Below are 23,040 nucleotides of genomic sequence, written 5' to 3' on the forward strand. Positions count from 1 at the left end.
AGTACATTCTAAGAGAATAAAAACTATTAATTCAATGTATAAGACATGTGTTGCTATTAATTCTAAGAGAATGCACAATAATACACACAAATCCATGTTTTCTTTCTTTTTTGCATTAATATTAAATCTCTCGTTAAGTTTTTTACATAAGAAAATAACATCGTACAAATAAAACAAAATTGTGTATAATTAAAGTTTTTTTTTTTTTTTTTAATCAGTGTCCTACTCACAGTAGCAAAATTAGAAGGGCTTTACATATTCATAAAATATGGTCTCATATGGGTATAAGTAAAGTTATGAACCTGGGGTTCATGAACCTTCCTTGAATTTGCATCATAATTTGTTTCATTTCTCTATTATGATTCAATCACTCCCCAACATTCTTCAAAATATATTTGATAAATATTCGACCATAACATAATTTAATTTTTTGCTTGAATATAATTAATTAAAAATCAAAAACGTATACCTAACAAGTTTCACAAAGGAATGATGTGTTACCTGAAAAAATTGGAGAAGCACTGATGACATGGTGATGAACGAGCATGATACGAAACAATATCAAACAAAAGGAAGTATAATCAGTCGAGATTTACCCCTTCTCCTTCAATTGTCATGCAAATACGGATAGACGCGATAGTCACGCAAATACGGATAGACGCGACACCCAAAAATGCAAAAATTCTCATAAGATGGCACCCGTCCGAACAAGACCTCAAATGGAAATTTCATGGACAACACCTTTGTGGGGAGACGATTAATAACATGCACAGCGGAGCTAAAAGCATGAGCCCAATAAGAAACCGGAATGTGAGCATGAAACATCATGGCGAGTCCCGTCTCCACAATGTGACGATGTTTGCGTTCAACCTACCCATTTTTTGGGGGGGTATATGGGCATGAGTTGCGGTGAAATATACCATGTTTATGCAATAACGCCTTTACTTTGTTATTTAGAAATTCCGTACCCCCGTCACTTTGAATTTTTTTAATTTTGGTAGAGAATTGAGTCTCTACGAAGGCGAAAAATAACTCGAAAATGCTAAAAAAAATCCGATTTAGACTTGAGCGGGTAAAGCCATGTAAAGCGAGAGAAATAGTCCATAAAGGTGACATAATATCGGTATGAAGCAACCGAATCAATCGGGGAAGGACCCCAAAGATCACAGAGGATCAAATCTAAAACATGGGCGACTCGTTGGTCATTATTGTCAAAAGGCAATCGATGAGACTTAGCAAGTTGGCAAGGAGAACAAGTAACTAGTTTTGGTAAAATAGAAGAAACAAACACATGACCAAGTTTATTTAATATAGAAATAACATCAAAAGATACATGCCCTAAACGGGAGTGCCATAATTCAAAAGAAGCCTTGGGTCGCTTCTTAGCATAAAACGCACAAGCCACCGACTTATTTGGTAGAACATAAAACCCCCGATCACAGGTTCCTTGAGCCAAAATTTGTTTCGTTGCCCGATCTTGAATGTAAAACAAAGATTTGGAGAAAATCACATCCACGTTATTATTGTATGTTAACTTGCTAATAGATAATAAATTTTTAGTAAGACGGCGAACCACCAAAACATCCCGCAACTGAATATCATTGGGAAGAGAGGAAGCCCCAATAGCAGCAATGGGAAGAGTATTAACATTACCGAAGTGAACCGAGCCATCACCAACAAAAGGTTCGGGTTTAGCAACCGAGCCCGAAGAAGAAACCATGTGGTCCGAGGCACCGGAATCAACATACCAATCCGGGCCGGATGGGGTCACACGACAATTTGCATGGAAAGCTTTTGCTAAATCGGCTTCACTAGGGGCAGATTGAGAGGCAAAGGTCAGAAGTTGTGGACAAGCATTAGCAAAATGACCATTTTGTCGGCATAGTTGGCAGTGGGGTGACCGTCGGCCACGACCACGACCACCGCGAGGACCACCACGACCACCGGAGCCACCACCCCGACCCCGACCAACAGAGGCAGCGGCAGCAGCCCCAATGGGTGCTGATTCAGCAGAGAAAGTGACAACAGGTGTGGAGTTGGCGTGGAGGGATTTCATGAAAAGCTCATGACTTTCGCCTTGAGCAAGGAGGTCCCGAAAAGTTGGAGAGAGACGAGAGGTCCGAATCCCAATGGAGAAAGCTTCAAAATCGCTGCCAAGACCACAAAGGAACCAATGATTGTTATCAGATTCGGTAACAGCTTGGCCGATAGCTACCAATTGATCACAAATCGCCTTAAATTTCCGTCCATATTCGAAGACGGTATTTAGAGAGAAGCCGTAGTTGATCACGAAGATTTTGTACACGTTCCATGGAGGAGTTCTCGTAGGCGGAGTCAAGAGCGGTCCATATAGCACGAGCGGAAGAAAGGCCCACGACCTCAGAAAATGCTTCTTCCGTGAGAGAGGCTTGAAGAATGATGACTGCCTGTTGATCCGCAACATACCATTCTGCAAAATCAGGGTTCTTAACTTGCTTGTTGTCAACCAGAAGGTGCGAAGAAGGGGCTGCAGAGGAGCCATCAACGTGAGCAAGGAGTTGTTGATAGTTAAGGAGAGGAGTCATTTGGTTCACCCACAAGAGATAATTGTTAGAGGAGAGGCGGATGGTAATGAGGTGAAGGAGAGTGTTCATGGATAGAGTAGCATCAGTGGAGGAGCCAGCCATGGATGAAGCTGTGATGGAGACAAGAAAAGAAAAACTGAAAGATAGGAGAATGATCGGCTAAGAAGAGGAAGGGAAGGGTTTATGGCACTGATACCATGAAATAATGGGTTTCCACACCAAGAGGCATGAGAGTTATCACACATATATATATATATATATATATATATATATATATATATATATATATATATATATATATATATATATATATATATATATATATATATATATCAAAGGAGGAGGATGAAGGTTTAACTTGGAAATAAAAAAAAAAAAAAAGATTGAGAACCTATAGTGTGGTTAGATTAATTAATTTCTTACTTAATTTGATAATGAATTAGGAAATTACCAATTAAAAAGTTGTATTTTAGAATACCATTAATCTTCTCTCTCTTCTTCCTCTCTACCAACCTCGAACACATGACATATGGGAAAGCAAAACGAAGATGCTATCTCACTCTCTTTTCCTTTTAACGTAAACCATTTTAACGTTTTATTTTTTAATTTTATTCCCTAAAATTTCAAATTTTGTATTTTTTTTTCTTACAATTTTTACATGCAAAAAATTTAATTCTGCCGAGATTAAAATTTGAAAATATTCTATACTTTGATGTATAAATGTTATTAAACGAGAATCAACAAAAATACAATTGTTTTAAAAGTTCATACCAAAGAGGGCTATACAAGTAACACCGTGTTTGTTCAATCTAATATATATATATATATATATATATATATATATATATATATATATATATATATATATATATATATATATACAGGTTCATTTGAGACCATTCTAATTTTGTGAGACCCTGAGACCAAATCTAAAAATAATTTTAAAATACAAAATAAATGGAAAAATCCAAAAATTCTTTTTTTAAATCTTATTTTCGGAACTTGAATTAACTAAAAAAAATATTAAAAAAATATAAAAAAATCCTGTTTTTTTTTGTTGAAAAAATACGTGAAATATTATAAGTAGAATATTACACTGACATATTCTTAAAAATAATTTTAAAATGAAAAATAAATGGAAAAATCTAAAAATTCTTTTTTTAAATATTATTTTCGGAACCTGAATTAACTAAAAAAAATAAAAAAAATCTTTTTTTTTTTAAAAAATACATGAAATATTCTAAATAGAATATTACACTGTACATATTTTAAAAATAATCTTAAAATGTAAAATAAATGGAAAAATCAAAAAATTCTTTTTTTAAATATTATTTTCGGAACTTGAATTAACTAAAAAAAATTTAAAAAAAAAAATGTGTCTCATGGTCTCACAAAATTAGGTCGTCTCACATGAACCTAACCCTATATATATATATATATATATATATATATATATATATATATATATATATATATATATATATATATATATATATATATATATATATATATATATATAAGGAGTGGTTCAAATAAGAACCAAAAAATATTAAGAACTCTAAGAACCATTCTTTTATTTATTATTAAAGACATTTTGGATATATCAAACATTTATTTTATATGAAAAAAACTCTTATTTTACCTCCTTTACAATCGGTTGCTAACTATCGCCATCGGGCCACCCCCGGACTATCATCGGAATGTCGTTGGACTAACACTAAACTCAATTATATTATTCTGGTCCCATTTACAGCTTAACAGAACAAACACTATAACTTCCATTTCTCTAGTAATATCTTTGAACACAAATCATTTCCTTTTTGCAACCAAATATACCAAAATTTCATTAAATAAACAGAAATATATCTTGATAAATTCAATTCTTTCTTAAATTTTAGATCTCTTGAAAAATATTTCTTTATAAAACATATTTATAGTTCAAAATATTATATTCACAGTTTAAATGAATATATTAATTCACTCATTCACATTTCAAAACAAAAATTTATATAAAATTCACAATTTAACGCAATCTATTCACATTTAATATACAAAATTCAGTGCTTACTACATAAATATTCACAGCTTAAAACATAACATTTACAACGTAATAAAGAAATAAACTACATTCACAACTTAATAAAGAAAAATGTTACATTCACAGCTTAACAAAGAAAAAAGTTACATTCACCCGTGGTTTTCTTACACTCTACCAAACTCCACAAATCAAATTTGGCTAAAGAAAACATAAATCACAGTTTAGTACATCATTTTAGAGTTTAGACACTCATTAACATATTCACAACTTAAAAAGACTACTTCAAACACTCATTAACAGCTTAAAAAATAAGTTCAGACATCCATTCACAACTTAATAGAGTAGTTTAGACAATTATTCATAGTATTCACAGCTAAAAACATACATTAATTTTATTATGATATTTCATCAAACACCTTCAATGCAATTTGTTTATAGATCTAAAAGTGTTCAATATCTTCATATCCATGATCCGTGTTAAAACAAACCATTGGTGCCACTACCGCTAACATTTTTCTCTTAAAAATCAAATATGGATACAAAAAAATTAGAATTCACAATTTAATTCAACATTTCAAACACTAATTTGTAGCTTAATACATCAATTCATAGATCATTCACCGTTTAATACCCCAATTTATATGTCGTTCACAATTTAATACAAAAATTTACACACCGTTCATTCTAGCAAGCGCCAAAACCCATATTTGGATAAAACAAAATCATATTTGGATATTTAATAAAAGTATTCATACACTAATTCTTAGTTCAATATATCAATTTGTTTTTAATTCACAGTGTAATACACCCTTTATTCACAGTTTAATACATCGGTTCTGATACTCACTCATAATATTCACAACTTAACGTCTTAATTCTTACATATCTAATTAGGCATTTCAACAAACACATTGTATGTATATGATTTAATAACCTTTTCTACTTCGACAAATTCTCAATAATCCCTCACATATACTTCAAAATTATATTGACATAAATGAATTTGACTATTTAAGTGTCCAACTAATTAATCAAATAACTTCCAATGAACTATTTTGTAAAAAATATAAATTAAAACTCTCTATATTAAATAGATTCACTCGCTAGTTAAGTAAAGTAGCACACTTGCACTAATTCCATTATAACTAAAGCTAACCAAAGCATAACAAAATCCTACCAATAGAAAAGGAAGTATTTATAATCACATCTATAAGGATGCATAAAATGAAGAGCTATTAAATTGATAATAAATTAGGTTGAAAATTAGTAAAAAAACTGAATGCAGCAACTTGTGTTCATGATCTAGAAACTTGATTTACTTTTCTTATTTTATTTCTTGTTATATTCCATTGCGTCATTTAACATCCGATCGAGAATTTTTATTTAGTAAACAATTACATCACAGTTAAAGAGTTAATCGAATTACTTACTCACTTGTCGCTTCTTCTCTTTCTAAGCTGTAATAAAGTATCAGGTAGCAAGATCCAAGCGTTATTTCTGATAGCAAATAAAATCCACATTAGTCTTTAATTTAGATCTGAGTTGTAAAAGGTGGAAGACTGCGGTGAAGAATAGGAAGGACGGCAGTGGAGGTTGCGACTGGCGGAGAAGGGCAGTGGTGATGGATTTTGACCAAACCTAAGAGTAATTCCCGAAGGCTAATAAAATTCAATCTAAACTTCGATTTAGATCAAAGTTGTTAGAGGAGAGAGACGAAGGAGAAAAAGAAGAGCGGCCGTAATGGAGGTCGCGACCGGCGGAGAAAGGTTGTGGTGGTGGAAACCAATGTTTTAAAACCCGGGTTGACCCGGCCGGTTCAACCGGTTGGACCGTGACCCGGGATAGAAGGCGGGTCAATTGAGACCGGTTTTTTGTAAAAATACGAACCGGATCGAACCGGCCGGGTTTCCTCTAAACCGCGGTTCAACCGCTTATGTCAAACCGGTTAAAACCGGATTGACCCGTTTTAATAGGATTTGAATAGTTGAAAACAAGTAGCGAACGCCAAAACAACGAGCCGTTTGTGGTTTCTTCAATGTTTTTAAATATTTAAACTTTGTGGACATTAAATTATTGGTTTTATATGTTTATGCATTATGCATGAAAATAAAAATATATAAAAATAGAAAAAGATCATAAACCGGGTTGATCCGACGGTTCAACCGGTTGAACCGGTTGACCCGTGAACCGCTCATCATACCGGGTCAACTAAAAACCCGGGTTTTAAAACATTGGTGGAAACTATGTCATTACCTATATGTTAAAGAGTTGAAACTATGTCCATGTCGATTAGCTGCTTCCTCCACCAATAGAAAAGTTGTGGGCGGCCATTCTTAACGTATATGGCGTGCAGCAGCTTGGTTGCTTCACACCGCCTGCCCGTCCTCTTGACCTCATGCTTCTCTCATGATGGCGTCTCCTTACTTCACTATGAGGTTTTCTTCTTTGCCTGCGTTTCCACCAAAGCTGCTTGCCAGCTCTTGCTTGGTTTTAGGGGCCATGTCAAAACGTGTTGATTTCTTAATAGATTTAGCTTACACCGCTTTTCCTCTGATACGACACCTCACATATCCTTTGCAATTTATTGGATCGTAACGTGCAGCTAACGGAAGCTAAGGAACCGACTAGGTTTCAATTCATCGGTAAACAGGACCTGAACAACCACCTCTGACCTCCCACAACCACCCATCCTCAGTTTTTGTATTCTCCAGTTCGGTAAGAGAACTTCACTTGTTATCCTAAGAGCCCCTCCTTCAAGTTGAGTCACCAGGCTCCTTCGTCTTCACGATGACACGTTTCAAGGGAAGAACACCTGGTCTCCATTCTAGATTTCTTCATTCCCAATCCACCTTCAGATTCATCATTTAACACCACCTCCAATCCAGGTTTAGATGTAAAGCATTAAAGTTGCGATCTGTAATTTTAGGGCAATCTATAGCTATTATTTGCTATATTTAGACACTGTTGGGTGTTCAAAGAGGTGAAAGAAGCATGCTAACATTACCCATATATGTTTTTGGTGGCTTTCAACCTTTGAGGACTTTCATGATAACATCAAAAGGCAATGTGTATTTTCTGTTTGTTTTGAAATATAGTTGCTTTATGTTGATGTTATTAATTTAAAGGATACCATTTTATAAGTTGTTTTCTAAATATATTATTTCTATTAATGTCTACCATGTATAATGTAACGCCCGCGTTTTTAGGCTAGACATTATCATTGATGTAATAGTCTAGGTTAACCCTTGTAACTCTTTTTGAAGTATTAATGATGAAATATTTGAGTATTATGTGAATTATGTGTTTATTTTCTTAATTATTATAATTTAATGAATTAAAAATAAAATAAGCGTCAAAATTAAAGTATGAGATAAGCCTTATATCTTTGCATAAAGATGTAGTGGTCGAAACAAGGATTCCGAAGATATAAAGAATGCCGAAATCTGAGTTATAACGAAGAAGTTATGACATGTCGAAGTTTCGCGACAGAAACAACAACGCTGAGACTAGGTCCCTTGTATTAGTTGTTTTAGGGACGTAAAGTGAGAATAACGGGAATGAGTAATTGGGTTATTGTTGGATGGTGGAATTAAATATAACTATTTATTGTGGGTTGAAAACCCTATATGCTCACCAGGCTCCCAAGCCTGACCCACTCAGTTTTATTTGGATTATAGGAAGTGGCGCAAGGGCATAAGATGGATGAATCATCAAGTTGTTTTGTTTACAAGTCTGTATATGTATATATTTGTTGAATGACTTGTAATGTTATCGTTTATGCTTTATGGTCTGTATCGGAACATGACATCCCGAGTTTTGATTATATAATGAAAATACATTTCTGTTATGAAATGCTTTGGTAAATATTATTTTATCACATTTTATTTTTGGGAGCAAATTCCGCAACTCTTTCAAATCAAAAAGATTTATTCTGAAATTATTTTAAAAGCATAAATGAAAATCAGCTCTTTTCTGGCCGAGATTTTGCGGATGTCACATATAACATGGTTCTTTTGCTGGTGGATAACTCCTTACAGAGAGTTGGAAACAAGCAGAGGCAGAGTGCGACAACTACAAAAAGTTTCTAATGAAATGGTCATGAAAGAAGAATTGTTGGTATATGCATGAAAAGGCAAAGGACTTTCATATTTATATATTGTAACATCTTATATTCATTACATTCTATTACAACATTGTGCATTCACCATTCGTATTAATGCAATGTACAAAAAAACCTTTCAAGTTTTAGCATTATACATTCTCTTTTTATTTTTCTTCTTATAAGGACATTATACTTTGAAAAACATTCACCTCCACATGATCACCTGGTATATGCACGACAGATATCAACCTTTTGCAGGTAAGTTCAAGTAATAACTAATGTTTTTTTTTTTTTTTGGTAAAGATTTAGTATCTTAACATGATCGGCCGGCAAACCCCATCCCCATATCCTTGTAAACTAGGGAAGCAGCAGTGGGTGCTCGGCAACTCATTTTTGCAGGTGAAAGCTTATATAGACCCATAAAACGCCTTGGAATCTATGAGAGTTGGACATGGATAAATAAATCATGAAAAGGAAAAACTAAGAAAGCAACAAGAAGCTTATGAAAAGAGTTTACTAAATAAATCACGGCCCGAATAAGTAGTATATATATTACAACTCACAACACAACTGAAGCTACAATTATAACATTATTAAACTAGAGATATTATTTGGCAAGCCTTTGATAATTCATATACGTTGTTCATGGGTTTCCTCTCCAACCACAAAGCGGTTTTCAGAGACACTGAGGCCTGAAGAATGAAGCTGTTTTCTTTTCTTCACAAGATGTAATGCTGCTTTCCTATCCTCCTTTGCCTCTACAGAATCAGGCTGCACACATTGGTTGGATTCATTTAATACATGTTAAAATAAAAAAAAAAAAAACTCATGAGAAGGGCATTCACATCTTTTGCATAGAAGGATGGATGTACCTTAATAGCTAATGCTGTGTCAAAGCTTTCTATGGCACTATCAGGCTCCCCAAAGTTCAGTTGTGCTCTTCCAAGGGTGACCCATGCCTGCAGAAACAGAGAGCATGTTAATAACAAGGGTTTGGAAAAAGGGTAGTTTAGTCATTTATATAAATGAGGGAGGACTGGAATTGAATTCCATGAGTTCTTGGTAGGAAAGTTGAATTCCATCACACAGGCTTTTTGTTAATTCCAATGGAATTCAATTTCTGTAGTCATTTTCAACTAAAAGGCGGAATGGAATTGAATTCCAATTTGGAGGTAAAATAAAAAAGTCACAAACCTCAGCCCATGAAGGCTCCAATCGGGTGGCACCTACATAATTAAGTACAAATCAATACTATGCATTCTATAATACATTTGCAGTTTGCAAAATAAGAAATTACAGTAGATGATGCCATATCTGTTGGACAATGAAAAATGTGAAATAACAGGTCAATATGCCCATTTATAACCCAAAAAGATTATGGTCACAAACAGTCTACATGTGTATCCATTATGAAAAAAAGATTACAAAATCAAGATACAAAATCAAGAAACATGGAAGTCTCTAATGGCAGCAAAATAAGAAATTACTGTGTATCCATTATGAAAAAAAGATTACAAAATCAAGATACAAATAAGTAACAGATTACAGATACTCACGAGTTGCTGCCATTAGAGACTTCCATGTTTCTCCGATTTCAAGTAAAACTTGAGCCTTTTGCTCGTGTAAAGTGGCTTTCTCAGGCATCAAAGTGATAGCAGATTCCCATTTTCCAAGTGCTTCACGGTATTTTCCGACCTTCAATATGTGAAATAAGAACAGATTAAGAAGATATACAACATAAAGAGGAAGTAAAGATTCAATCGCAAAACCATAAATGATTAACTGGACATCCGCATCATAGTTCCAGCGATAATAGATAGTCAAATCAGGAGTTGTTCGGATTACTGCTATTCGATCTATAGAACTTAGGTCTATTACAAAATTCTAATTCCATGAATTGGATTTAAATTTTGGAGAAAAAATAGTATGAATTTGAACGAACAGTTCCTTAATTCCAAACCCACCAATTCCGTGAAGCAAACACCATCATAGATCAAATGAACAAAACCTAGGGTTTACTAAAAAGGTCAAAGTTACCTCCGCAAGCTTGTTCCCTTGTGCTTGAAAGGATTCGGCAAGTTGGATCGTCTCGTCAACATTCGAACCCGGTGTAGACGTCCCGACACTACCATCCTCTCCAGCTTTACATCTATCTTGGCTGGTGTCGTCGGCGGCGAACGTAGCGACTGTATCTTCTTCCTGATCAAATGGGAGGTCAGAGATGGTTGCGATTGGGCGCTTATTGTTCTTGTTCTTGTTCTTGGTTTGATTCTTCCATGTCAATTTCATAATTTTCAGCTCTTTCTTTCGTCCCAAGTGTGGCTCTTTTTGTTATTCAACAAGTCGGTTAACATTTGTTCAAATGCTATAATTAAGTTTCCTTTTTCTTTATATATATATATTTATTATGTCATTTTGATTTGATTTTTTAAGCAGTGAAAAAGAAGGTCGATTATCTCTTTATGTCATACCATTTTATACCCTTTTTAATATAAAAATAGAAAATATATTTATTGTTTGGTAGGGCAAGTCACATGAAAAAAATATATATCTACATACTTTTTTAGGCAATAAAAGATCCCTTGAAACATTTGTCTACGAACATCAATGGAGCCGAAAAGTAATTATGTTGTTATTTTCAAAAGCAGCCCAACTCAATAAACACAATTCGATTGCTGTTCAAAAAAGAAAAATAATAATAATAAACAAATAAATAAATAAAATAATGACAACTCGCTCAGCAAGACATATTTCGAGCAAATACTAAATTTTAATTTTCTAAAGGTAAATAATTCTCAGTATAATTAATTTGTTGAGGTATCCATGCATGTTTTCTAGCCAACTGTTTCAACAAAATATAGTGTTAAACTTCGCATAAGAGGATTAATTAAGAAACATAAGTGATGACGGAGCATCTAAACTTGACTTAGTTGAATTGGTGTGAAATTTTTATTACGTGCAGGCTTTTATTATTATTATTATTATTATTATTATTATTTATTTGGTGGTCAAATTACTTTGTTTTGACTTTTTAGTATTTCCTTTTCAAGTTTATTAGACTTTCCAAAATTTTGGTTTTGCTTGCTTTTTGTACCGAACCCTAAGCCAAGAAACGGCGGTTTTTTTTGGAGGATACTTTTTCTTGGGAATATTCACGTGAAAGCCTTGTGTTGAAGGTTGAGCCTCCTGTTGATCATCTTAACTGAGTTTTGCCATTTGATTGTGAAATTAGAACGCATCATTTGGTATCAGAGCTCTAGGTGAATCAAATGGCTGGCCGTCGTGGACGCCCCCCTCTTCGCAGAAACGCCGACCGAGGCAACGAAGAAGAAGAACGCGATCCACGAGATCGTGAGATTGAAAGACTCCAGCAACGCATCAGGGAGTTGGAATTAAGACAGGAGGAGCAACAGGAAGAAACTGGATCGGAATTTTGGGATGACAGAGCCGGGGAGGCCGTAAACCCTTTTGGCTTTGACCGACCCAACGCTTTTGCTACATACCAGCGACATGCTCGGAGACAAACTCACGAGGACCCTTTGCGCAATTTAGGAATGAAGATAGAAATTCCTGAATTTGATGGTAAATCCCATCCTGATGATTTCATAGACTGGTTAAGCACCGTAGAGCGGATCTTCGACTTGAAAGATATCCCTGATCCCTTAAAGGTTAAGCTAGTAGCCATTAAACTACGGAAATCTGCATCGCTATGGTGGGAACATGAGAAAAAACGTCGCCAGCAAGCTCAAAAATCCAAAGTTGAAACGTGGGCAAAGTTCAAGAAGTTGTTACAAGGTAAATTTCTACCTGTTAATTACCGTCAGGAAGCCTTCATGGAATTGTTGGTTTTCTTGCAGGGGTAATAAAGACTTTTATTACCAAGATAGGAAACAATCTACGACAAAGGAAGCTGCAGAAATGGACATAAATTGATAATAGCAGGAAAAGGGTAAAACTGGAACAATTTCTCTGAAGGCTGCACAATGAACAGAGAAACAGAGATGCAGAAAAGAACACAGAGGATAATTGAGGCAATGTATACTTTATTCACTGAACAAAAGCAAAGCTTAAACTGGGATACTAAAACACGTACACTTGCCTGTGAATTTAAACTAGAAATTTGCTAAAAACTAGGAAACAAACTAGACTAATTGTTGTAGACCAGGGAGTACTTCTCTGACTACTTTGATTTATTCTACTCAAACTTAAAACGTGCTTAATAATAAATGAAACACCTGAATTATTATAACATTCTCCCCTTAATTCAGTGTTTTGTGACTGGTTTCACACCTGTTTTGTGATTGGTTTCACACCAATCAGTTCCCTCATTTCTTCATGCTTTACCCTTGCCATTGTTTTTGTCAGAATATCTGCCTTTTGCTTTGTCCCACACACATGATTCACCACAATCTCCCTATTTTCTACACACTCTCGAATAAAATGGTACCTTGTATTAATGTGTTTGCTGCGTCCATGAAAGACTGGGTTTTTCATCAAATCCAGGGCTGATCGATTGTCTACAAAGAGTGTCACTGGTGGCACCTTTTGTCCCGTTATTTCAGTGAGGAGTCGCCTTAGCCAGATTCCCTAGCAAGCTGCCATTGTTGCCGCCATAAACTCAGCTTCACAACTTGACAATGCTACACTTCGTTGCTTCTGTGAGGTCCACGTGACCAAATTCCCATTCATGTAGAATGCTACACCTCCTGTGCTTTTCCCATCATCTAAATCTTTCCCAAAATCGCTATCTGAATAACCTGTGAGGGTAACCTTGCTTTCCCCTCTCTTGTATGTCAATCCATAACTTAGTGTCCCCTTCACATATCTTAGAATGCCTTTAACTGCTTGAAGGTGTTTTACAGTTGGTTTTTCCATGAATCGACTAACTACCCCAACTGTAAAAGAGAGATCAGGTCGAGTATGAGTGAGATACCTTAAAGCACCAACTATGCTTCTGTACTCCTTGGGGTTTACCAATTCGTCTTCTTCACCTTTGCTCAATCGTAGTTTATGCTCCATTGGACTCCTTGTTGCATTGCAGTCAATCATTTGAGTCTTGCTGAGAATGTTCCTTGCATAAGCCTCCTGCTTCAATGCAATTCCTGTATCACTTTGACTGACCTCGATTCCCAGGTAGTAAGTCAACAGTCCGAGATCGCTCATCTCGAATTTTGCATTCATCTCTAATTTGAAGTTCCTTACGTCTTCATCACAACTTCCTGAGACTAACAGATCATCTACATAGACCCCCACGATTAGAACATTCCCATCTTTCTTTCTTGTATACACTGAGTATTCTTGGTAGCATCTTCTGAATCCCAATTCCTTCAAGTATTTGTCCAGGCATGAATTCCAAGCCCTGGGTGCCTGTTTTAGTCCATACAGGGCCTTTGAAAGCTTGTACACCTTTCCTTCCTCATTACTTTTCTCGAATCCTTCAGGCTGAGATACGTACACTTCCTCTTCCAATCTTCCATTCAGGAACGCTGATTTTACATCAAGATGGTGAACCCACCATCCATTCATCCCAGCAAGTGCCAAAATTACACGTACGGTTTCGATCCTAGCCACGGAGCAAAGACTTCCTCATAGTCAATTCCCTGTTTCTGTACATACCCTTTCGCCACAATTCTCGCCTTGTACTTCAGAATTCTTCCGTGTGGATCTCTTTTCACCTTGTAGACCCACTTCAAACCGATCGCTTTTCTCCCTTTTGGGAGTTCGACGAGCCTCCATGTGTTATTCCTTTCGATTGAAGCCAATTCTTCTTTCATTGCATTAACCCATTCGGTCTTCTCTTTTGCTTCTCGGTATGAGTTAGGTTCTTCATCATCTTGGATCATCATTAGTTCTTCAGGGAGTTCGACTTCTTCTGTTTGATCGTACAACTCTGTGAGGAGTCGGTATCGTTTTGGAGCTCCTCCTCCCGTGGAACTGGAAGCGGTGCTCGTTGTTTCAGTTGGAGAGTTTGGAGTGGTGGGAGAATTGGGCGTGACTGGTGAATTAGGTGTATCAGGTTGGTTTAAGGGTGTACTTTGTGGGCTTCCATAAGAGCCCAATGGAGAGCTAGTGGGCTGTTGTTCTCCAGTCCAGTTGCTATCACCACTTGACCCGTACCCGTGTTGTGGGGTATAGGGTTCCGGATCATAATCATCTCCCTGGAATTCGTTGAAATTAAAGCCTTCCACTGTGAAGCTCATGCCTGGAATTGCCTTTATCTTGGTCGTCTTCTCCCAATTCCAAGTTTGATCTTCCTCAAACACTACATCCCTACTTACATGAATCAATCCTGTGTCAGGGTCCAAGAGTCTATGAGCTTTGGATCCTTTTTCTGTACCGAGATACACGACCCTCTTGCTTCTATCATCTAATTTCTTTAGGTGATTCTTCGCAATCTTCATATGACCTGTACACCCAAACACCCTTAAGTGTCTGTAACACCGTGGTTTTCAAGGAAAAAATTTTCATTTAAATAATCAATTTAACATTAAAATACTTGTTTAAAATCATATTCATATTTGAATTACAAAACATAGTTCCATTTTCACTTGAATAGAAAACCAGGATCCTCCAAAATACAACTCTTTCTTTGGTGTGTACAATCGAGCCGGTGCCGTCCCGCGTTACTGAAAGAACCTGAAACCACATAACATAAAACACGGTAAGCACGAAGCTTAGTGAGTTCCCGAATACACACCTTACGCACATACGCCTTTCCAGGCCCTGACCTTCCGGTCCACAGCACAATGCCTTCCGGCCCATGAGATAATCGCCTTCCGACCCATAACGTGTTGCCTTCCGGCCCATAGCACATTGCCTTCCGGCCCATAACATATTGCCTTCCGGCCCATAACATATTGCCTTCCGGCCCATATAAACATACACAGCACGCATAACAATTAACTTCACACATATAACACATATTACACATAACATATCCGACCTTCCAATCACATAACATATTGCCTTCCGGCCCGTAAACATACACAACACATGATAGCTTTAACTTACCACATATAGCACATATATCATATACCATATCCGACCTTCCGGTCACATTGTCAAACCCTTCCGGGTACAGTATAGTGAGAAGACTCACCTCGTGGATACTGAAAGCTAGCAACTCCTGAAATCCCTCGTACTCGATCCGCCGAGCTACAGACTCCCTATAATATCGTACGTCCCTTATTAACACTTTTATCTTCCAAGACAACTGACCCTAAGAAATCACACATAGGTCAACTCTGGTCAACAGTCCACGATCAACTTGACCGGACTCGGCGAGTACCCTGGCGACTCGGCGAGTCTAATCATCCTCTGGTCCTCTAAAGTTTCCCTTATACTCGTCGAGTATCCTCCTTGACCCGACGAGTTACTCCTGGAAGAATCGCGGGGCCACCCCGACTCCACTCGCTGAGTCTGAGGAACAACTCGGCGAGGCCCAGTTATTCTTCAAGCTACTCGCCGAGTCTGCTCATCTGACTCGGCGAGTCCAAGCCATGCAGCCGCTCAAACTGCTTTCTAAGGTCATAACTGCTCCGACCATTCATAGGTCTGGCCTTCCTCGACTGGTCCTTTTCATAAGGTCTTCATTTAGGTGCTCATGCTACACCCCAAGACTTATGGTTTACATGTTGACCTAAGGCATAAGGATTTCAATCCAAAACCTTCACCAATTCCCGAAATGCCCAGACATGGAATAATCTGGATCTCCAAAGGTCCCAACACAGGGTTACAATCGCTTGGGGGACCTGGGTAACACTCAATCTATCCACAAAAGGGCTCCATAAACCCTAATCCTCTAAATATATCAACATAGCAGAGTATACGCGAATTCATACCTGGATAATGTATTCTCTGTGTCCCCAATCTTCAGCATGTGACTCCCTTGCTGTTCCTTTAGCCAAAACCTTCCCTTCCTTGCACAACAACTCCTTCACAATCACCCATGGCCTCTAACCTTGCTCCAGATGCACACAATCGGTTTAGGGCTCCTCTCAGACGGCTAAAAGGGAACAATGACGGCCAATGATCCCCTTTATACGTCCCAAACCTGAACGGTTAGGGTTTTCGCTAAACAGCGCAGACTCGCCGAGTCCCTATATGGACTCGTCGAGTCCAGTCGCGAACCCGCGACCTGATCTGCGGTCCTACTCGGCGAGTCTGGCTCCAACTCGCCGAGTCCCCCCCTTTAGAACACCCCAAAATGTAATTTTAACAATACTAGAGATTTTGGGCTGTTACAATTCTCCCCCACTAGAATCAGACTTCGCCCTCGAAGTCTCACTCTGAAAATAGTCTCGGATGCTGCTCCCGCATCTCACGTTCCGGCTCCCCAGTCACTTCCGATCCCCTCCGAGGTTGCCACTGAACCAATACCAGAGATACCTCCTTGCTCCTCAGAACCTTGATCTTCCGATCCCTGATGGCCAATGGCCTCTCAGTGTAACTCAGGCTCGCATCCACCTAATTGTTCTCTAGTGGAACCACTGCTGACTCATCGGCTATACACTTCTTCAATTGCGACACATGAAAAGTGTCATGGATCTATCCCAATTCCGTTGGAAGCTCCAAACGGTAGGCCACCCATCCTACCCTTGCATATTCACGAAAAGGCCCAACATACCGGGGCCCCAACTTGCCCCTCTTCCTGCATCGAATCACTCCTTTCCAAGGAGAGGCCTTCAAGAGTACGAAGTCGCCGACCTGACACTCATGCTCGAAACGGCGTCTGTCTGCATAACTTTTCTGTCAGCTCTAGGCGATCAATAACCCCTGTTTAACCTGCTGAATCTGCTCTGTCGACTGAAGCACTATCTCTGTACTGTCCACCACTCTCTGTAACCGAGAATTACCCAAGATGCAACTCTGCTCCAAATCTCAACGATCACTCAGCCCATCAGGGTTAGGAAACCATGAATCACCGGATCCCCGATCCAAAGCCCACTTTATCCATTTCGAAACGACTGCGAGATCCATTCTCACTCTCAGAGCAATTCTCACGAGTTGTCCTCTTGCAACCACATACACATGCTGCACTAGTCCCAACATACCTTTCTCTTCCCTTACCTGGGGAATCCGCTTGACAACCTTGCCACTACTCCATGCATCACATGCTCTGGATCTGCTCGCAAGGACTCTCGGGTCCATGCATTACCCTTCCTCAGTGAATGAGGGTCCAACATTACTTCCTATGCAACAGCTCAAAGGGCTGCATCCAATGCACTAATGATGGTTGTTGATATGGGACAACTCAACCAATGATAAATACGTACCGCGGCTTCCTCCGAAATCTAATACACATGCCCGAAGCATGTCTTCGAGAGTCCGAATCGTTCACCCTCTCTAAAGTGTCCTCAGATGTCATCATGATAAGCTCATTTCCCATGTTCCTCTTCAAGACTGAGTACCAGATCAACTTTTGGCTCCACATCTGAGCCCCCAACGGTCACCCATATCGTGATCCAAATATCCCACTAACTTTTCTCCCCGTGACCACTATCCCAGCCCGGTGACACGCAAGTCACGAAATCCTCTTTTCCTCATGAGAGAAAAATACAATCCAACCGAGGATCGTCTCAACTCTAATCTCTGATTTCTGCTGCGCATCTTCTTTGCGCATTTCCCCGCATCTCCCGACAGAGACGGAGACCCCCGTCTTGCCCCCGACTCAACATCCAAGCTCCAAAGACTCAATACCAGGGCTACCCAAACTCACAACTCTTCCACCTCATACACTGTTCGAAAACATTCCAACATCGAAATTGTCTTGCCATCTAGTGAGTACTTCAGCTCCCCGCAGTATCACAACGCCTTCTGTCTTGTAAGTACCGCGACTCGAATATCCATCATAGACTATGGAGGCAATCATCATAACAAACGCCCATCTTGCGAAAATCCACTCTCCCAAATAATCTCCCTGGATGCCCATACTCGAACGCTCCCACTAGATCCGCAGATACTTGATATGCCACACGTCGATTCAGTTCAAGATTCACGAATAACTCCGAAATAAAGATATCATACCCGAATATCTCAGAATACCCCAACAGAACATCACAAGATCCTGCCACCACCACTGATCTCCTGCCCCAAGCATCATATAGACACAATAATACATTTCTTCTGATCCCCATAATTAGATCTATAATTTTTCCACCTTACAACTTCGGTGCATCTAATTTCTCGATTGGAATACGAGAAAACACTGACATTACGGAATATGCTGATAATTCTCCGAAACCCTTTGTCCCGACACTCAAAATCCAAACAAGGATACGCATACCGACCCATTCATTCTCTGTCTACTTGCAACAACACCAAACACCTGTCATGGATACATTCGTTCTCCTCCTCAAGTACTTCCCGCATTAACTCACTCTGACCCTTTTTCCTCGACCACCGACACCTCTGGTCTCATGATTTCTTACAGCATATCTCTATACTCCACTTATAACTACTCTTGACAAATCTTTGCTTTCTTACACACTGCACCCGGTTCTCCCCCACTTAGGGTTCGAACCATCACCAATTAGCACACAACCAACCCATGACTATTTTTCACCAGCGAAATCGCACCTGCTCTAGGAAGTGCTACACAACGCCCGATAATTTCCCCCCTTTAAGGAAGTCAATCAACCCTCTAAACTCTGAACCTCTGCTTAACTCTCCAAGAACTTCTCCGCACGATTGCCTCTAATCGTTCCAAATCCCATACCAATCTAACACTAAGCATCTCAACTATTCCATATCATCCCTGGCTCATAGACTGCACTGCAAAATCATCGTTCCTCTTACCTCAACTCATCAACCCATGTTCCAACACCGGGATTGTCCCAAGGACAGGGACCCACTCCCAACATAGACGAAAACTCTCTGCACTGCAACACTCGACTGAACTCCCCACTGCTACCACTATAACACAACCTACTATTCTCAATTAGGTGTGGTGTGGTTCTCGACTACCTCCGTCCCAACTGACTGTCCGCTCACGATAAGTCGCTGTCTCGCAGCACACCTGCTACCTGATACCCTGAGGGAAATCATTATCGATAACGACCTGCAGGGTGTATTCCCAATCCAAAACTGAAACATCAGGCCTCTCGTGTCTTGCACACGAACATAATGGCACCACCCACCTAGAAGGTGACCCCTCCTCTATCGACTGATTGCTCGACCCAACCGAAATTTTCCTCTGTCTTTAACTCCCTACCAAAATACTCTGATAGGCACTCGCCTTTCCCCTCGAGGAACACCTCTCCATACTCAATCATGGTCTGCAGGCCTAAAACCCATAGCATCCGATCTCTACCTCATCGATCATGACCTGATAACAAGATAGTCACAAGCATCATCCACTACGAACCATGGTACTCATCCCATGACATCCCTTCTCAATCTGCTCCTGTGTATGGTTCCCGAACCATAACATCACTCCTCAATCTGCTCCGATGTATGGTACTCGAACCACAACATCTATCCTCAATCTGTTCCGATGTATGGTACCTGGACCATAACATCACTCCGCAATCCGCTCCGATGTATGGTACTCGAACCACAACATCTATCCTCAATCTGTTCCGATGTATGGTACCCGGACCATAACATCACTCCGCAATCTGCTCCGATGTATGGTACTCGAACCATAACATCACTCCTCATCCCGTTCCTTAGGACCTTCAGAATGCTCCCTGTATCAAGTATGGGTCCTCTGCTTTCAGTAGTACGGGCCCATACTACTTGCCACATCTACCCATACTTTCCACACGGACCATCCCAGAGTTCCTAAGTAGCTGATCGACCTGCTCTTTCACCAATCCCATCGCGCGTGCTCGCTCCCCCAGCGAAATCCTCTATTCTACTAGCGCACTCATCTGGATAGGTTTACTCCCTAGTCCCTTCCGCCGTCCTCCCACTTCTTTGCTATCAGCTGCTGAAGAGCTCCTAATGATGCCAGCCATCTACCTCCTGAATATCGTCATACTCACTTAGTAGCTGACTCCTATCATCGAGAATTCCACAAAGCACAAAGCAAGCAGCATTCGAGCATCGAAGAATACATAGGACTCCCTATCTGTGATAGCTCTACCTTCTCGGCTCATCCTCGGAAGTACCATTGAACTCTGTAGCTCTACCCCTCGTGCGTTCTAACTAGATACCCTCCCTCATCACATACACACAAAAGCATAACGCACATATAACAACAAACCCTAGGCTAAGGCATCACAAATCAGGCCACTCTAGTCCTAAGATATGAAATACCTAGCCTGTCTCTAGCATGCAATAATATCTCATAAAGCGCATCATAGATATTTCATAACACAAAAGTAAGGGTATTTTGGGAAATTACCGTTTGGCTCTGGCTGATTGTACACACTGCTCTTTCTTGCTTTCTCTTTGAACTCTTATTCACTTTTAGAAAACTATTTATTTGAAAACCTTTCTTACTTCCTCAGTTTGAGTCCAGATTTACCCGAAGGCGTATCCGAATCCCTCAAACCAAGGCTCTGATACCAATTTGTAACACCGTGGTTTTCAAGGCATAAATTTTCATTTAAATAATCAATTTAACATTAAAATACTTGTTTAAAATCATATTCATATTTGAATTACAAAACATAGTTCCATTTTCATTTGAATAGAAAACCAGGATCCTCCAAAATACAACTCTTTCTTTGGTGTGTACAATCGAGCCGGTGCCGTCCCGCGTTACTGAAAGAACCTGAAACCACATAACATAAAACACGGTAAGCACGAAGCTTAGTGAGTTCCCCAATACACACCTTACGCACATACGCCTTTCCAGGCCCTGACCTTCCGGTCCACAGCACAATGCCTTCCGGCCCATGAGATAATCGCCTTCCGGCCCATAACGTGTTGCCTTCCGGCCCATAGCACATTGCCTTCCGGCCCATAACATATTGCCTTCCGGCCCATATAAACATACACAGCACGCATAACAATTAACTTCACACATATAACACATATTACACATAACATATCCGACCTTCCAATCACATAACATATTGCCTTCCGGCCTATAACATATTGCCTTCCGGCCCGTAAACATACACAACACATGATAGCTTTAACTTACCACATATAGCACATATATCATATACCATATCCGACCTTCCGGTCACACAGTCAAACCCTTCCGGGTACAGTATAGTGAGAAGACTCACCTCGTGGATACTGAAAGCTAGCAACTCCTGAAATCCCTCGTACTCGATCCGCCGAGCTACAGACTCCCTGTAATATCGTACGTCCCTTATTAACACTTTTATCTTCCAAGACAACTGACCCTAAGAAATCACACATAGGTCAACTCTGGTCAACAGTCCACGATCAACTTGACCGGACTCGGCGAGTACCCTGGCGACTCGGCGAGTCTAATCATCCTCCGGTCCTCTAAAGTTTCCCTTCTACTCGTCGAGTATCCTCCTTGACCCGACGAGTTACTCCTGGAAGAATCGCGGGGCCACCCCGACTCCACTCGCCGAGTCTGAGGAACAACTCGGCGAGTCCCAGTTATTCTTCAAGCTACTCGCCGAGTCTGCTCATCTGACTCGGCGAGTCCAAGCCATGCAGCCGCTCAAACTGCTTTCTAAGGTCATAACTGCTCCGACCATTCATAGGTCTGGCCTTCCTCGACTGGTCCTTTTCATAAGGTCTTCATTTAGGTGCTCATGCTACACCCCAAGACTTATGGTTTACATGTTGACCTAAGGCATAAGGATTTCAATCCAAAACCTTCACCAATTCCCGAAATGCCCAGACATGGAATAATCTGGATCTCCAAAGGTCCCAACACAGGGTTACAATCGCTTGGGGGACCTGGGTAACACTCAATCTATCCACAAAAGGGCTCCATAAACCCTAATCCTATAAATATATCAACATAGCAGAGTATACGCGAATTCATACCTAGATAATGTATTCTCTGTGTCCCCAATCTTCAGCATGTGACTCCCTTGTTGTTCCTTTAGCCAAAACCTTCCCTTCCTTGCACAACAACTCCTTCACAATCACCCATGGCCTCTAACCTTGATCCAGATGCACACAATCGGTTTAGGGCTCCTCTCAGACGACTAAAAGGGAACAATGACGGCCAATGATCCCCTTTATACATCCCAAACCTGAATGGTTAGGGTTTTCGCTAAACAGCGCAGACTCGCCGAGTCCCTATCTGGACTCGTCGAGTCCAGTCGCGAACCCGCGACCCGATCTGCGGTCCTACTCGGCGAGTCTGGCTCCAACTCGCCGAGTCCCCCCCTTTAGAACACCCCAAAATGTAATTTTAACAATACTCGAGATTTTGGGCTGTTACAGTGTCC

At 39.6% G+C, this 23,040-nt stretch overlaps 2 protein-coding genes across 2 annotated transcripts; one reads left to right on the forward strand and one right to left on the reverse strand.

The window, feature by feature from the left end:
• Window positions 1-9,204: 9,204 nt before the first annotated feature.
• LOC145042250 (Tetratricopeptide repeat (TPR)-like superfamily protein) lies at window positions 9,205-11,082 on the reverse strand. Its single transcript, XM_078990684.1, has 5 exons — window positions 10,742-11,082; window positions 10,261-10,399; window positions 9,899-9,930; window positions 9,577-9,663; window positions 9,205-9,475 (listed from the first exon to the last, which is right to left on the reverse strand). Exons 1-5 carry the CDS (start codon window positions 10,991-10,993, stop codon window positions 9,335-9,337), a joined length of 651 nt encoding a protein of 216 aa, XP_078846810.1. The 5' UTR covers window positions 10,994-11,082; the 3' UTR covers window positions 9,205-9,334.
• Window positions 11,083-11,783: 701 nt separating this feature from the next.
• Window positions 11,784-12,855, forward strand: LOC145042342 (uncharacterized). The gene is made up of 2 exons (XM_078990772.1): window positions 11,784-12,499; window positions 12,562-12,855. The coding sequence occupies exons 1-2, from the start codon at window positions 11,974-11,976 to the stop codon at window positions 12,630-12,632; spliced, it is 597 nt and encodes a 198-aa protein (XP_078846898.1). The 5' UTR covers window positions 11,784-11,973; the 3' UTR covers window positions 12,633-12,855.
• The last annotated feature ends 10,185 nt before the right edge of the window (window positions 12,856-23,040 follow it).

The sequence above is a fragment of the Lactuca saligna genome, chromosome 1 (genome assembly GCF_052625555.1).
Source record: "Lactuca saligna cultivar CGN05327 chromosome 1, ASM5262555v1, whole genome shotgun sequence".
Lineage (NCBI taxonomy): Eukaryota > Viridiplantae > Streptophyta > Magnoliopsida > Asterales > Asteraceae > Lactuca > Lactuca saligna.

Excerpts from the sequence above, each read along its gene's own strand:
- LOC145042342 (XM_078990772.1), top strand. The coding sequence starts at position 11,974 with ATGGCTGGCCGTCGTGGACGCCCCCCTCTTCGCAGAAACGCCGACCGA. Across the intron at positions 12,500-12,561 it reads GTTCAAGAAGTTGTTACAAG|GGGTAATAAAGACTTTTATT; the intron begins GTAAATTTCTAC and ends GTTTTCTTGCAG.
- LOC145042250 (XM_078990684.1), bottom strand. The coding sequence starts at position 10,993 with ATGAAATTGACATGGAAGAATCAAACCAAGAACAAGAACAAGAACAAT. Across the intron at positions 10,400-10,741 it reads AAGGGAACAAGCTTGCGGAG|GTCGGAAAATACCGTGAAGC; the intron begins GTAACTTTGACC and ends CACATATTGAAG. Across the intron at positions 9,476-9,576 it reads ACACAGCATTAGCTATTAAG|CCTGATTCTGTAGAGGCAAA; the intron begins GTACATCCATCC and ends CAATGTGTGCAG.